Genomic DNA, 15580 nt, shown 5'->3' with positions numbered 1-15580 from the left:
CAACTGTTCCGTTAAACATTGTTGCATGATCATATGTTTAATTAATTTAACAACAATTTTAAATTTGTTTACATTTATGGACTCAAAGCGGTGATTAAATTTGATTGTAACTACACTTTTTATTTTAAAATAGTGCCAACAACGGCTAACCAATTCATTTATTCTGGATTTTACTTATTGAAAGAAATTGTGAATGAGTACTTGTACATGTAAGGTGTTAATTTGGTTTCACTCCTAAAAATGGAGAGAGTTAGCATTAGCACGATTCAGCAAACCATTTGCTCCGTAACTACAATTTGAGAAAAAAAAGTGAATCAATGATTGTAGCAAGTGCAATCAAGAAGCAATACACGAGACAATAAATGCGTGTTTTATGACGGAAAATCGTCGAGGGGATATCACATCAACTTCTCAATGATGAGGTATACTATACTGATGATGTGTATAAATACTGGTATAATTTGAAGACTAGACCAAGGAAATTGGTACATATTATGATATTTCGAACATGATTGGGAGTCATAAACATGTACTAGAATCGTGTTCCATCGTTACATACGGATGGCAACTGCCATAATAAAAATATTGAGATATGATAGTATTATTTGATGTTGATTTTAGTTTTGCATATTCTATATATATATATTGTTCCTTTGGTCCAAAAAAAGCAAAACTCAAAATTTTGCGTTGGAAATATAGTTAATTTAAACTAGAAGCAAAAATCCTTCAGGAATTGAGAGTAAAACTAATTTTAATTAGAATTACTCGTAATTTCGGGTACCTGATGCATGATATATAATTTTATTTTAAAATATCACAGGACACTATCATATTACATCACAAGTGTTTTCACTAAGAAAACTATGAACTTCGACTTTGTAGTTCCTCTAGATTCGTCTGAAATAGTTAAGTCTTACTGAAATCGTGGGGGCTATCCCAACAAATACACGGAATGTTGCATAGAAATTGCGGGCGAAGCCGGCGGTATGTGATAGTTTGTTTACATTTTGATCATTTTCATAGTAATTAACTTTCACTTAACAGATAAAATTTTAAATAGCAGATAAGATTATATCAATCCAATTATATGTTAAAGAAACAGAAAGTAATCATAATGTTATCATATTATAGACTCGTCAGAGTGTTTTTTTTTCGTAATATACAATCAGTCAGCTTAAAATCCCCCCTTATTATTATATGTGTCAACAATTCATAAATAGAGACCTCTTTAGCAGATTTCAGAATCACGATGCTTTTAAAATAACAGTTTTTCTCTAATTCAGTACAAACTAGACGTTAAATACGATTGTAAAGCACTAGTTAAAAAAACATTAGCCTCTATCAATCCTTCTTATCAGATGTTAGTAAGGGTGGGGCTTCTCTCTAATTAGTCTTTCACTCGTACATCCCTTCCAGGCCAACATTACTCATCCCTACTGGTTGCTTCATATATCACGGTTGCATGAAGCAACAACACAAACATCCAGTATAGAAAAAGAATAATGTATGCGTTTTAGATTGTAAATTCATTACTAAAACAGATTTCCTCTAGACTGGTGATTATGTTTTCCATGACTAGTCATGCATATTTTTATATTATCATATTTTGTGTTGTATGGCGGTAGCTCATTGATCCTTTCGTTGATTCTTAAAACCAAATTTCAAATTATATACAAGTATATCATAAATCTGTATACTTTTAACGCAATAAGTTACTTTTTAGTTTATTCCATTCCATTAAATATACAACGTAGACTTATTTAATATAATATAAACAACAAACTTTATTTTAATTTTGACTGTTTTTATCACTCTGTACAATATAAATCATATTATATTTACGAAATGTGAAACCATCATTTACAAGTGTTTCATTTAAAAATATTTTGTTATAATATGTTAGCTATAAATAGATTTACTGAGGCATAATGTTCTTTGAGTAAAGTAATATCGAGAAAACCCAATTTTCAAATTTATTTGGTCTTACAGATTGCTAAGAATATGAACAATCAGTATATTGAATGACACTCGCTGGTAAACAACAGTTCTTATTTGTTGTTCAACAAATCAAACAACATAATTATTTTGTGTAAAAGTATAACTGTGAAGATGATTAATTATTAGTGAGAGTTACACTTCTCGTAATGAAATGATGATATAGCTTTTACAAATTGTTTGAAATATTATCTGGAAAATTTCAAAATGTACTGAGTATATAAAGACTTCAATAATATTGGTGATCCGACATTTTTCAAACATCCTTTACGCACATAAAAATAATTTGATGTCTTTCTGGAGAAATTTTTATTAAATTTTGATAGTTATCCATTTATTAGTTTCTTTAAAATAAGAAACAGAGACAAAAAGTATCAGAATATTTTATGAAGGCGTATATAATTTCAATCTTATTTAGTTTTTCTTTGGCCCTGGTTATTTATCCGTCATTTTGAATACCTTGAGAGGTAATACATAGCATTCTTAACAACATATTCTTGGTTATTTTGTAAAATAAGTACAACCATTAATATATGACTGAAGTTGTTCATGCGAGAACTTAAAGCTTATATCAAATTTTCATACAAGGCTGGGGTTAGGCCACTCGACCATCGCATTTTCACAGAGATAATTATTTGTCTTTTATGAGAAGCCGGGCATGATCGTAAAAGTCGTAGGCAATTCCGTTATCAAAATTCGATTTCGAAAACAAATTTTATGCGTCAAATCCGGGGGAAATTGGTGCCGGTTTTGAGGTGATGATTTTAGCCATTAACCGTGAGGTGAAATTCTCGGCCCCAACTATACGTCGTCGTGATCATGAATATAGTTTAAAATGTATAAAACCAAATAAAGGTCCATAACTATCAGAACATATGAAACATAATGTTGTTGGCTCTACAACATCTTCATAGTACATTTTTAAGCGAAAATCTTTTATTTTTACTTGCTATTTCTTTTTAATGCCTGCGTCTCATCCAGAGAACTTCTCGGAGACAGTATAGAAATAGTTTGTGGAGCGAATAATTTTCAAGCTCATACCAATCTACATATTCTTTCCATGTCGTAAACGATCAACATAGTATCACATTACTCTTAAAGAGTATGTTTCAGTAATTGCTGGGAGTCAATGTAGGTGCTAAAAACGTATTTGCTTACTGTATTTGTTTCAAAATTTAAAGTAAAGTTTACTCGTTTTTGGCTATTTATAAACATTTATATAATATTATTATTTTCTTGAAATTTATATATATATTTTTAAAATTAGTTTATTGCCTAGTTTTTTAACAGATATAAAACTAAGGCAAACGCATTAGGATATGCTGTTTGGTCAGAATTCTCAACATCACTCATTATAGACCAGCAGTAAAGATGTTTAAAGAGTTTCTCTTTATTTTATTCTTTAAACTTGATCAATCTTTATAAAATAAGGTAGGTACTTAAAATCTTTCACTTAAAAGAAAGTGTACTTAAAGTACACTTAAAAGTGTACTTTAATTTCTAACAAGAAGGTACACACATAATTCGTTATACATTTTCCCGAAAATTGTGCATGTGTGAAAATTCACAGGAACAACTAATCTAGTGGTTTCTCAGCTATACTATTTAATAGTCTCCTTTTTATTACTAAAGAAGATTTATTCTCAGAGGCCTGGAGCGGTTAATCCTGATTCAACAGGAGTTGGTAGTGCGGTGTTAATAAGAGATAATGTTTATTTTAATGCCTAAGAAATTGCTTCAAGGAGATACTTTTCAGAGGCTTTAAGGATTTCAAATTATTGCTCTTCTTCTTCTTCTATGTAGCATATAGCCATGCACTTAGACCTCGAGTTTCTTTTGCACACCCCATAAGTATACAACAAAGCCAACCTATTTACAATTTTAGTAGTCCTACAAACTGCCGAAAACAACTAATCAGGTCCTCCTGGAAAAATTCACCACCCTTATCCAGATTACCAAAGATGGAGAAATCTCGCATTTTGCATTGCAGGACTGTTGCTGATTGTAGTTAGGATTTCGGTGGTGAGGATCTTAAAATTACTAATTAGGACAGTGTTACCTTACGGCATCTTGACTCCTTTGATTTAAGTTGTATGATGACACATTTGGAGGTCACTATGTATAATTAGATTTTAGTATGTGGCTCTGACTAATAACATTTTCATGATCGATGAATAGACCAAGAAGCCTGTGGTAAGGAATACGAATAAAGCTAATAAAAGATAAAAATTATTCCAATATTTCTTAAATAATTACAAAAGTGTGATAAAAGTTGAAATTACAAAACAAATAATGTAACACCGTAGCAAAATTAACTCAACGTCGTATTAGGAGGTAATTTCTCTTTTCTCAAATAAAACCTTCAATTGAGACACTTAGCTGACTATAACTTGACAGAAGCTCATCCACATTAGGTGATGACTCGGTGAAGAGTTCACAATGCCGCAGGCTGTTGCTGATTGATGAGCAACCAGCCAATGAGACTGGAGCAGACACTAGGGGTTGTAATCAATCTACTGCTCCTTAAAAATGCATCATATTCAGTAAAGGAAAGATTTCAAACCTTAGCATTAATTGAATAGCACCTTAGTGCTATTGAATATTATTTTTTATATCGCATATAGTCTAGCTAAATTAACATGTATGAGTTGTCTTCTATAATCAATGAACTCAACAGTATGTTTGTTTTATCTAGCTTACTTATGCAATTAAATTATTTAACTATTTTGACATCATCGTATTCCGTTTACTGTAATAAGCAAGTTAGTTGAAACGAAATTCTTCTACAAAATATTTGGAAGTTACTTTTAGTTAAAAAAGGATAGAAGTGTACTGCCAGATATACAATGAGTATCAATACTCAAAAATTATAATAACCGTGTTTAAAATACATTGTTTTGCTGTGGTTAATTTCTTTAAAATTTATTAATAAATTCAAGAATGAACAAATAAAAATAAATAACTGGCATGATTTTATGTTAAATTACAATCTGACAAATTGTTATACTCACGAATCACGCTTAATGTTTTCATCCTTTTTAAAGTAAATCATTTACCATTATTTTATTTTAGTTATTTTTGTCGTATTTAGTTTATAATTCTTCTTAAAAAGGTTTGTTGTTTCAGGGAAGTTTCGACGCCCAAGGAATAGAAGTTATTCCCGGGAGTAAAGGTGAGCGTGGAGAACAGGGACCTAGAGGACCCATGGGACCGCAGGGAATGAAAGGTAGGAGAATTTATTATAAACATGTGTATTGCGTTAAGTGGATGTTTCGGCTAAAGGTTTTTTTTTAAATAAAGATTTGTTTTGTTGTGATCTTTGTTGTGATTATTTTCACTGTGATCTTTGGACACTCATTTTAATTTATTACTCACCGATTGAATTTATAAGGACTAATGTATTTAAATTGAATATTATTATGCATATATGAATTTTATTAAGTATGCATATTTAAAATGCTTCAGCAGTAAAAGTATTTAACTACTCGAATCATATATTTTTCATAGTTGTATATAAAACTGTAATTGATGAAAACGAGTGTAACGAGATAATGTATTCTAGATTTGGTCTATCTTATTTAATTTATTTAAGTTATTTATTCATATCGAGCCAAGTAACCTTTACGTGAATAAGGAGGTACTTCTAGGACTAATTATTCCTGGACTTTCATAGGGGCCAAAAGCATAAGCATGTGGATATGCCATTGGATATCTCATTGGATATCCATTTCCAGGAGCACTTGCAGGCTGAAAACTATAAGTGATCGGTATATTCCAGAGTTCGGCAGCTCAATAGGCTGGAGCCGTAGTCCGGGATCTTCAGAGGTCTCAAGCTCTCGTGGGTAGAAAACCTACAATGCCTCGAACCTCTCAAATTTTGAAAAACTTGAGTAGGGGTGAGTGTTCTAGAGGTCAGGAGCTTCTACAACTCTTAAACTCCTAAAGGAACAATATTTATAAAGTTTAAGGGGATCCGCCTCCTTCAAAAACCAATTTTGGTAATTTTTGACAATTTTTTGTTTTTGATATTATTTCAAAATACATATTCTTAGAAGTGTGTTTGTGAAATTTCAAGTCATTTTGAACATTATTTCTTAAAATTTCGTGAGTTTTTGTAAAATAGAACAAGACGAAAAATTCTGGCATTTTGCTGTTTTGCTCTATATTTGGTCTCTTATGTTTGATAAGCATTGAGATTTGAGATATGCTTTATAAATGATGTTTTCAACTAAAGAATTAATATTGTTTGTTTATTATTAGTGTTATAAAACAACAAATAAACAGTTCACTTTATAGTCATAATATAATTGTACATGTTTTAGTTTCATAATTTCTATAAGTTGGCAACACTGCACCAGCTGTTGAAGATGAAAAAACAACAAGAGCTTTTTATGTTAGAGGTTATGTTTGCATTGTAAAAATTGTGTTCTAAGTGTGCAGTAACCTGTAAACCTAATCCTAACCTTACCTATTTTATAGAAAGGGTTTTACTTTTATAAAGGCATTTACTTAGTGCTGTGTGTAGTGATTTCAATTGAAGTGAAAAATACAAAAAAAGTACAAAAAATACAGGAAGCTGCTAAAATCAAGAAAAATGCAATAGGAGGAGACAAAAAAAGCAATGGAAGGAAAAAACTATGGAGGAGGAGAATTTTAGAAAGTAAATAGATGTATTTTATAATTTAATCTTTGAACGCAGTTTAGCGCAAATTCATTTTTTACCTGTTTTACTATACTAAACATTAAATAATTATGGAACCATAAAAGATAGAGCCTTGTAATTTTTACCATGTCATCTTGACACCATGAGCTAACTTTTAAATTATGGAAAACCTTCTAAAAGCTAAAATAAAATTTTTATTCTAAATTAAATATTTTTTTGGAAATATTTATATTTGATTTTTTTTAAACGTTTGTAAATTTGTATATAATTAACCTATTATGTTTCCTATAATGTAAAATTTGCATAATCTAATATAGAATAAAATAAAATAAGGTTTGTTTAAATAGGTTTAGATCCAGAAAAGTTATTCAACATTTTAAAAAACGCAAAATATGTCCTCAAAATTTACAAAATCAAAAAAATTATATGTTCTAAACATAGGAAAAAAATTATAACAGTCAAAAGTCTTTTTTAATGTGTATGAAGTTTAAAAAAATACATACGGTATAATATTAAAAAAAAAATTTAAAATATATATATTGAAGGAGGCGGATCCCTTAAGTTTTCTTAGACCAAAATATTCTGGAAGATGAGAATTAGATAGCACAGTTGGTGATATTACAGGGGCAAATTATACCAAAGGTGGTATACTGGGTATTCAAAAGGTTTCTAACTTGGCGGTTAAGTTTCATGATATCACAAGACCAGATATTTTTTTAATTTGTAGAAGTATTTAAATCTGGAGGCCATTTTAGCTTATTCGGAGTTGGTGGGTGCTATAAATTAAAAGTAAAAATATTTGAATAAGAAATACAGCTCTATATTGAATAAATATTATGGTTATTTAATTAAGGCGCTTTATTACTGCGATAAATTTAAACAAATACGCAATTGCAAATTAAATATCTAAGAATAAATATATTACTGTATATGCTGCTGATCTGTAAAAGTGATCTCATCTTGTAGAAAATTCGTTAAAAGGACTTTAATTATGTTGTTTTGTTTCTTTTAATTTTAATTGATTTATATTATATAATTTTGAGAACTCAACAAAGGATCATTATTTAATTTAGTTTAATTTATAAATAGTACCTACACTCTAGGATTCTAGGGCCTTTGGTGTAGTTTAGTTAAGCAAAATTAATTTTCACACCTGTTAACAGTTTTAAGTTGAAATATGAAATTGCGAATCCAAACGATCACTGATAAGTTTCTTTATTTCGATAAAAGACAAAGGCCAGGACAATATCTTTAAATTAAAAAGCACCTAAATGTAAGTTTCAAAAATCCGTTTCCATTTTCCATAAAAAACTATAAATATTTTACTCGCCTTTGAATCCACAATTTTATTCTACAAATCTATGATTATAGTATAGGTTGAGAAATAAACGAACAAATATGAAATGCAATAGTAACACAAAGTCAGAATCAACAATCAGATTTAATCACTCTGCAACACCCACAGCAGTAAACAAAACCCAGGGCGGCAACGAAACTAATTACAAAGGCACCAGATAACGCCGAATATAATGATCCCGTATCTCTACTGCAGGAAATAGCGTTTTATTATAGATATCGTTACTCTCATTATACCCTCGTCTATGTTTCCTTCCGTGCTGAAACTACTGTTTCCTCGTCGTCAGTAAGAAACCATATCTTAAGTTTAAGAATTTAATCTCTTGTTAGTTTTATTAATAATAGTAACAAATACTTACTTGCGGCTTCGCACGCTATATCCTGCCAAATAATAGATAAATTTTAAACAGAAAGTACTTACATACTCATTATAAAAGTTATTCATTGATAAAACAGAACCCCCACACTCTAGTCAAATATATAAAGTTATGGCAAAGAATGTAACACCAACACAAACACAAGCAAACCAATTTAAGGCAATCCGCAATCCGCATAAAGAATCAAAAGAGATAATCGGTTCTAAATATCTGCTTATATATATATATATATATATATATATATATATATATATATATATATATATATATATATATATATACATATATATCATATACATGTGCACTCATGAATTTATCGTTTAATATATTCGTTATTATATGGCCAAGTCACAACACACTTTCAAATTTAATGAGAAATTCATGGAACCAATTTTGAGATGCTTTAATGGTGAACCGTAAAACGTATCTTACCTGTACATTAACTCTGTTTTAACTAGTTTCGCCACTTTAATTAAACTAGTTTATGTCTGCTAACAACTGTTTAACAAGCAACTTTACCTTTTTGTGGTCAAGTTTCGCATCAAAGAATGAAATTGTATTACTAAGTTCTAGAATTACATTTCAAAACAAAAATTATAATTCGTTTTAAAATTGGACGGATGGTTTAAAAAAAGGACTTCAACGTATTTAATATTTAATTCCGTAACATTATTACAAAATTAGTACCATTAGTGATAAATTACATAAAGATAACGTTACGTTCAAACAAAGTATGTATTCTCTCAAATTTTGGAGCACTCATATGTATGCATGTTTGTTCCAGGAGAACCTGGAGAAAGAGGTCTTCCAGGACTCCAAGGAGAGCCGGGACCACCAGGACCTGTCGGTGGATACAGCCAGGATGTAAGTTTACCTGATTCCTTGTGATGACATAAGAAGGGTAAACGTTATCATCAGAAAACTTCTCAAAATTCGTCACTCATATTATTTTTATATATGCCTACTTCGCTTTAACGTCATTTCATCCTAAACAGGGTTACACCATAGAGAACCTAGCCTGTAAATTACGGACAGCGTTTAGTTTTTACATTGATCAATATTACAATAATAGCTTAACAACAACATACACCATACTTGTGATTCGTATTCGTATATGTTATGGTAGGTCATTATGATATTAGATACGTTTTGAACGGTTCGGAAGCTTTGGTGTTTTTCTTTTCCGCTTAGTTAAATACTTGATATCTTAATAAGAACACCTCACTTATTTTGACAATTTTAACTTTCGCCAATTCATCACCATAAAGATTTTTGTAACTTTATATCATCTTATGAAAGATTTTGACAAGTAAGGAAAATTACACAATTTGGTACACGAAACGTTATGTTCTATTTTCTTAACATATAATTAGACAATATGATTTTAAACACGTTAACAGTGTCACTCTGATCTATTATTTGACATTTTTTAACTACCTTCCCTCAGAATACTAATGAAGTCCTTAAAAAGATTGTAATTAAGACTATGAGCAAGCAGTGGTGTGTTTCATCTTGCTTGGTCTATTGTTTTGTCCCTTGTGCAGGACGGCAAAGTTAATAAGACCTAGGTAATTACAACTCCTGTGTTTAACTTTGTAGGAGACGTGTTTATTCCTCAGAAGTCTGTAACTGAGGGTGGAGTCACCCCGGAGTGGAAGTAAAGGTTGACGGGGTTACTTGTGGTTTACTCTCAATAAAGAAGTTTATGCATTACTTCAAAAAGTTACTCTCATTTTGCCCTCCACACTTTTTTTGCTTCACAAAGCAATGTGACGAGAGTTTAGATCGTTAGATCACTGAACTTATATATTTAATTGCGATATACTAGGATAGACCAATAATATATCTACTGTGTTTTCACATTAGAGCACTATAATGGAGCAAACGTTCCTAATCTGGTTTTCACCATCTTCTGTTTGGTGCTTATGCAGTCTGTAATTCATGTGTAAATAAATATCCCCTTTCGTTACAGAGTTTTTTCCGTATCGATCATGTTCTTGCAAGCAACCCGCCTGCCCGGCCATTGGTGGTGGTTCGGAAGTCACCTTTAAGCCGTTGGTCCCCAGGTTAAGTGTTATAGAGGGAGTCTTAGCCCTAACTTCGCCTCGTAAAATAAGATATTACTCGACTTTACTTTAAACTTTATGAATGACAAAGTTTTACTGCTTCTACTACAGTTTTGGAAAATGTGGCCTTGGAATGACGGGTCCGGATTGAGCTCTATTTAATCACTACAGTTTTAGAAGAGTTCCAATATCGTATTATGAATTTACAACCGTATCTTCACACATTATTCGAAATCAAAACACGTAATTTAATTAATCCCTGAATATTAGTAAAACAAGGTCCTATTCACATTTTTTTGTTCACAAATACTGCTGCAGTTACGTTAATTGCTGTGCAGAGAATCCAACTAGACTGTGATAAAGGGCCAAGCAGTGGCCGCAAACTATAAATTTTCCGCACCAATTAACTGTAATGGGATACATGTTTGCCGTGGTCTCTGTTTTTGTGTCCACACTTCGTTACACATGCAAGTACCTCGCCTTGCTATATGCGAGACAGGGCCTTGGATAAATAAACAACGACGTCGCAAAATAGAAATTAGTAAGTTGAAAAAGTTTTGAAATATTAGTACTCCAGAAGTTAGTCATTGAGATTTTTTAAATAAAAAATTAAGAAATGTAAATAATTATCAAATTCCTCACCCAAAGACATCGTTTTATACAGAATAAAAAATTTCTTAACACCCTTTTAGTAAGAATAAGGAAAAACTTAATTTCTTAAGCACTGGCTACTTCATTATGAAAATGTTGAAGACGTTGTTGTACTACCAAACTGAAGTTTGTTTTGGAGTCTGTTGTCGTGTTGTAAATATTGAGTGTTTAGTAATAATAATACAAACATGTCTCCATAATTTTCATTTGAATTAATGCAGGAAAATAAGATACTTTGTTTAGCTAAGCTCTACTAAAGATTTTTTCTGTACTATATTTTATTATAATAGAACGCGAAACCAGGGTTTACATCTTAGGAGGCCTATTTTGATTTCTCCTTATTATATATTTACGTGCATTCACTTCACTTCAGATATTTTGCAAATGATTCTCTTTAATCCTGATGGTAATTCAGTGTAGTTTTCTTTTTTCTTTTAATTTCTTTAATTTTTTTGTACTAATGGCACCCTGGACAGTGCTAAACTTTAAGTGCATAAAATTAATGGGTTATTTGTTGTGAACATGATTGTGTCTTAATTGTAAAAGTGAGAAAATACACATATATTAAATATAAATAATTTGGGTGTGATTTTACACATGGTTTTTACTAGTTTTCTTGCAGTTTATCCTGTTAGTACAGAAATTAAATTACTTTCATATTCAATTAATACACAGCTTTCATTTAATGTTCCAGTCGGCATGGAGGACGTGGTCGCTACACAAAGTAAATATTTTTTATTTTATATTTTATTAACCGTTAAGAATAAATATGTGTATATAACTAACAATAACAACTTCCATTAGTCTGGAGCACTATTTTTTCGTATACATTGATTACTATAAATATTGAAATTAGAACTAACTATTCAAAAAATCACATATAAAATAATCATTATTTGTTGTGTCATAATTTTTCCTAAAAGTATAAACAACATATTACTTCGTGCTGTAGTAAGTTATCATCGTTAAAAATGTGCAGGTAAATTTATGGTTGATATGAGGGTTTTAAATTTGAAAACGTCTAATTAAAACTAATTTCAACCATGTTACTTAATATTGATATCAATTTTCATTGAACAATATCATAGTCGTACATATACTGTATATAAATATCATTACAGTGTTATAATTATATTCATGTCCTAAAAGATTATGATAACTTTTTGAGAAAACCCAATTTAATAAAATTACGCCTTAAGAAACAAGTTACCAAGAACTCCAAGGTATAATTCAGTAGGCTGTGTTCTGCAGGATTAATGTTTAGTCTTTTCCATACAATAGAAAGGATTTCACTAGTTTCAATATAATCTTTTACTGCATTAAAACATTTTCGTGTGTGTGTGTCATTTTCTGCAGATTAAAACCCTGGTTGAAAGAGGATGATAATAACATTTCCTAGAATTTTTTACGATATGATACCACAGAAAAACGATAGTTACAATACACTTTTTAAAAATTGACTTATTAAAGAATTCAGATAAATATCTTAATAAAAAGTTCAAATTTTCTATTTTCTACACAGATGATGAATATGATTTGGCCAACTAAAGTCAGGATCTATGTGCATCCGTAAGAAACTAGTGGAATTAGATTTAAGACTTGCAGCACCATTATATTACAGTGGCAAAGTTTAGAATCTCAGACAAGTGGTCCAAAATAGAGCCAACTCGTTTTTTCTCTGTCTTTCAAGACACACATCAAGAATTAATAATGCCTCCTATAGCACAGCCTCGAGTAATTGAGAAGACTTTCCTTGCATAGCAACACGTGTATCATCAACATATTGTACCAAGTTATCCTTTTATCCATTGTACACCCACTTAAATTAATCAAATAAAACAGAGTGACTACAATAAAACCTTGGGGAACGCCAAAGTTTGTTGAAGGTAATCTAGATCATGACTTGCTTAAAACATTCATAAAATGTAGGAGAAAAAGCATTGCAGTGAAACTCCTTTAACACCATAAATCGCCAATTTGATGGTTGAGAGTGTCAAAAGCTCGTCACAGTTCGCAAAAGATCCCCGTGTATTCCCCTTGGTCCAGTGCTGTAGTATACTTATTACTCGCCTTCGGCTCGCCCCAGGCCCCCAAAGTAAACGCTTGCAAATTCGGGGATAAGCGGAATTCGGTGACTGGTTAAGTCCGGACATTAAGTAAATGACAAGGGATTTAAAAATTGACCTTTTTCATAGATTTTTTTCCGGATTCGTAAAAACTTTTCACTTTGAGGGCATTTTGCGGTTAAACCGTTAGATATACGACAAAAAGTGACTGGACCTTTCTTGTTGGAAATTTAATTTTGTCTTTCGATTGTGCCCTCAGATCTGATCTACGACCTATGGTTTAGCCAGAAATGAGCTCGGGAGAAAAGTCTGCACGGGTCAGCTATCTTGAATTGTTTAGTATAAACATAATAAAACCGACCTCAAGGCAGTATTTTAAGTCGAACAGGGGGTTTAATATCACCAGGAGACTATCTAGTCAAGGCGAGAAATTCCCTGGGTGGGTGATTAATGTTAAGGAGGTTAAGACAAGAGGGGGTTTAATTTCGTCAGGATATTGTCTGGTCATATGAACAAATTCCCAGGGGGGGTTAACGTTACCGGGGGATAAGTCTCCAGGGGGTTATCTGGTCATACCAGGATCTTCCCAGGGGGGGGGGGGTTAAGAGATTTGGTGACTGGTAAAATTCGGACATGAGGTCATGGCAGGAAATTCCCTGGGGGGGTTTAATGTTACCAGGGGGGTTAACACATCAGGGGGTTGAATGTACAGGAGGTTATCAGGTCATACCAGGAAATCCCCGGGGGGGGGGTTAATATTACCGGGGGTTAATGACACACTTGGGCCTTTTTTAGAGGGTATTGTGTCTGTGAACATAATAAATATTCCTCTGTCCCTATCTACTATTGACGCTTAGCTAACGCTCAGCCAACTCCCGAAGTCACTGAACCTTTTCTGTAGATCACGTGATTTCCTAAATCCCGTTTAAAATTTGTTTTGAGTTACGACCAACCGTTTAGCCGCTATCAAGCCCGGAATGTAAATTTTTAGGCGAAAATGTCCAATATTTTCACTTAATCGCGTTTTGCGGTCAAACTAAGGGAAATATAGTAAAAAGTCACTGGACCTTTTTTGTAGGTCATCTTATTTCCTAAATAAAACGTTAGTCTTATTTTGACCTCCGACCAATGGTTTCGCCGCTATCGACCCCAAAAACAAAAGTTTCGCGTAAAAGTTACAACAAAATTGTACATAATCACGTTTTTCGGCCAAACCAATCGAGATAGGGCAAAAGATTACTGGACCTTTTCTGTAGATCGCGCAATTTGCTAATTTGATGGGTCAATCAGATTTGAGCTACGACCAACGGTTCGGCCGCTATCGGGCTTGAAACATTATTTTTATCGAAAAAATCTCTGGAATTTCAAATGTTCGAGCGTTTTGTCGCTTAACCATGGAAGATAGAGCAAAAAGTCATTAGACCTTTTTTGTAGTTCACTTCATTCCTGACCATGAATTTTCCGTCAGATCCGAGCTAGCTCCAACGGTTCGCCCGCTATCGGGCTTACAAAAAATGCCTGCAGGGGTGAAGAATGCGCGATTTTTTGGGAATTTTTTTGAGGGGGTTGAAAATGAAAAATTCTCACTTTTCGGGATTTTCCTGGTGGTTACACGTGGAAAGCTATCTGTGTACCAAATTTCAAGTCTCTAACTCATCTGGAAGTAGGTTAGAATTAGTATACGTGAGTCAGTCAGTCAGTCAGTTACACATGCGGTTGTATATATATTAGACTTAAACATCCGAATTGAGTAATGAGATAAGAATGTATATACTTAAAGATAATTAATCTCTCATGAATCAGTCACATTATACTTATATATTTCATGAGAATCAGACGTTCAAATGAGGTTATCAATACCAAAAGAAAATACGTTATTATATATAAAATAAATACGCAATTTCTCTTATTTTGATTCCTGACATGATCATTAAAGTTCCAACTTTAGATCACTTTAGAGTTACACCTCATAAGAATTCACAGGAATTTAAAACATGTCACCGAAGTTTTGAAATCAACGTTGGGTAACAAATAACTTGTGAAAATGGTTAAAGCCAGTGAAGGTACATTACTCGAACTAAAGTTCTTAATTGACCTCATCCAATTCCTCCTTATAATAATTTATAAGCAGAAATTTCCACTCAATCCCTTGAAGAACAGGACTGATAGTGAATGCAAGCAAATCTGTAACTTTCAAGAGACACAGCTGACTAATACAGAGATGCTAACACAGAGACCTAGTTTTCTGTCATGCCATTTTCAGTGTAAAGGAAAAGTAAAGGTTGTTTCAACTATTGTACACGGAAACATATTATTTAATCAACTAGCCAGTGTACAGTACACTTTTTGTGGAATGAAGATCTTTGAGGTAATTCTATATACTCGTACCCAAGGGGACTCGGATGG

At 32.1% G+C, this 15580-nt stretch overlaps 2 protein-coding genes across 2 annotated transcripts in view; both read left to right on the top strand.

Moving 5' to 3' along the window:
* Positions 1–15580, top strand: part of LOC124355570 — a 608556-nt gene that overhangs the window by 423029 nt on the left and 169947 nt on the right. The gene's annotated exons all lie outside the window — the stretch shown is intronic.
* Positions 1–15580, top strand: part of LOC124353730 (collagen alpha-1(XVIII) chain-like) — a 167737-nt gene that overhangs the window by 118235 nt on the left and 33922 nt on the right. The window contains exons 3-5 of the mRNA XM_046803711.1: positions 5122–5221; positions 9176–9255; positions 11803–11832. Of these exons, the coding sequence (XP_046659667.1) occupies positions 5122–5221; positions 9176–9255; positions 11803–11832 (210 nt within the window). The remainder of the gene's footprint in view (positions 1–5121; positions 5222–9175; positions 9256–11802; positions 11833–15580) is intronic.

The sequence above is a fragment of the Homalodisca vitripennis genome, chromosome 2, assembly GCF_021130785.1.
Source record: "Homalodisca vitripennis isolate AUS2020 chromosome 2, UT_GWSS_2.1, whole genome shotgun sequence".
In the NCBI taxonomy this organism is placed as follows: domain Eukaryota; kingdom Metazoa; phylum Arthropoda; class Insecta; order Hemiptera; family Cicadellidae; genus Homalodisca; species Homalodisca vitripennis.
The sequence above is the reverse complement of the archived record's forward strand: the minus strand, read 5'-3'. Positions and strand labels throughout refer to the sequence as shown.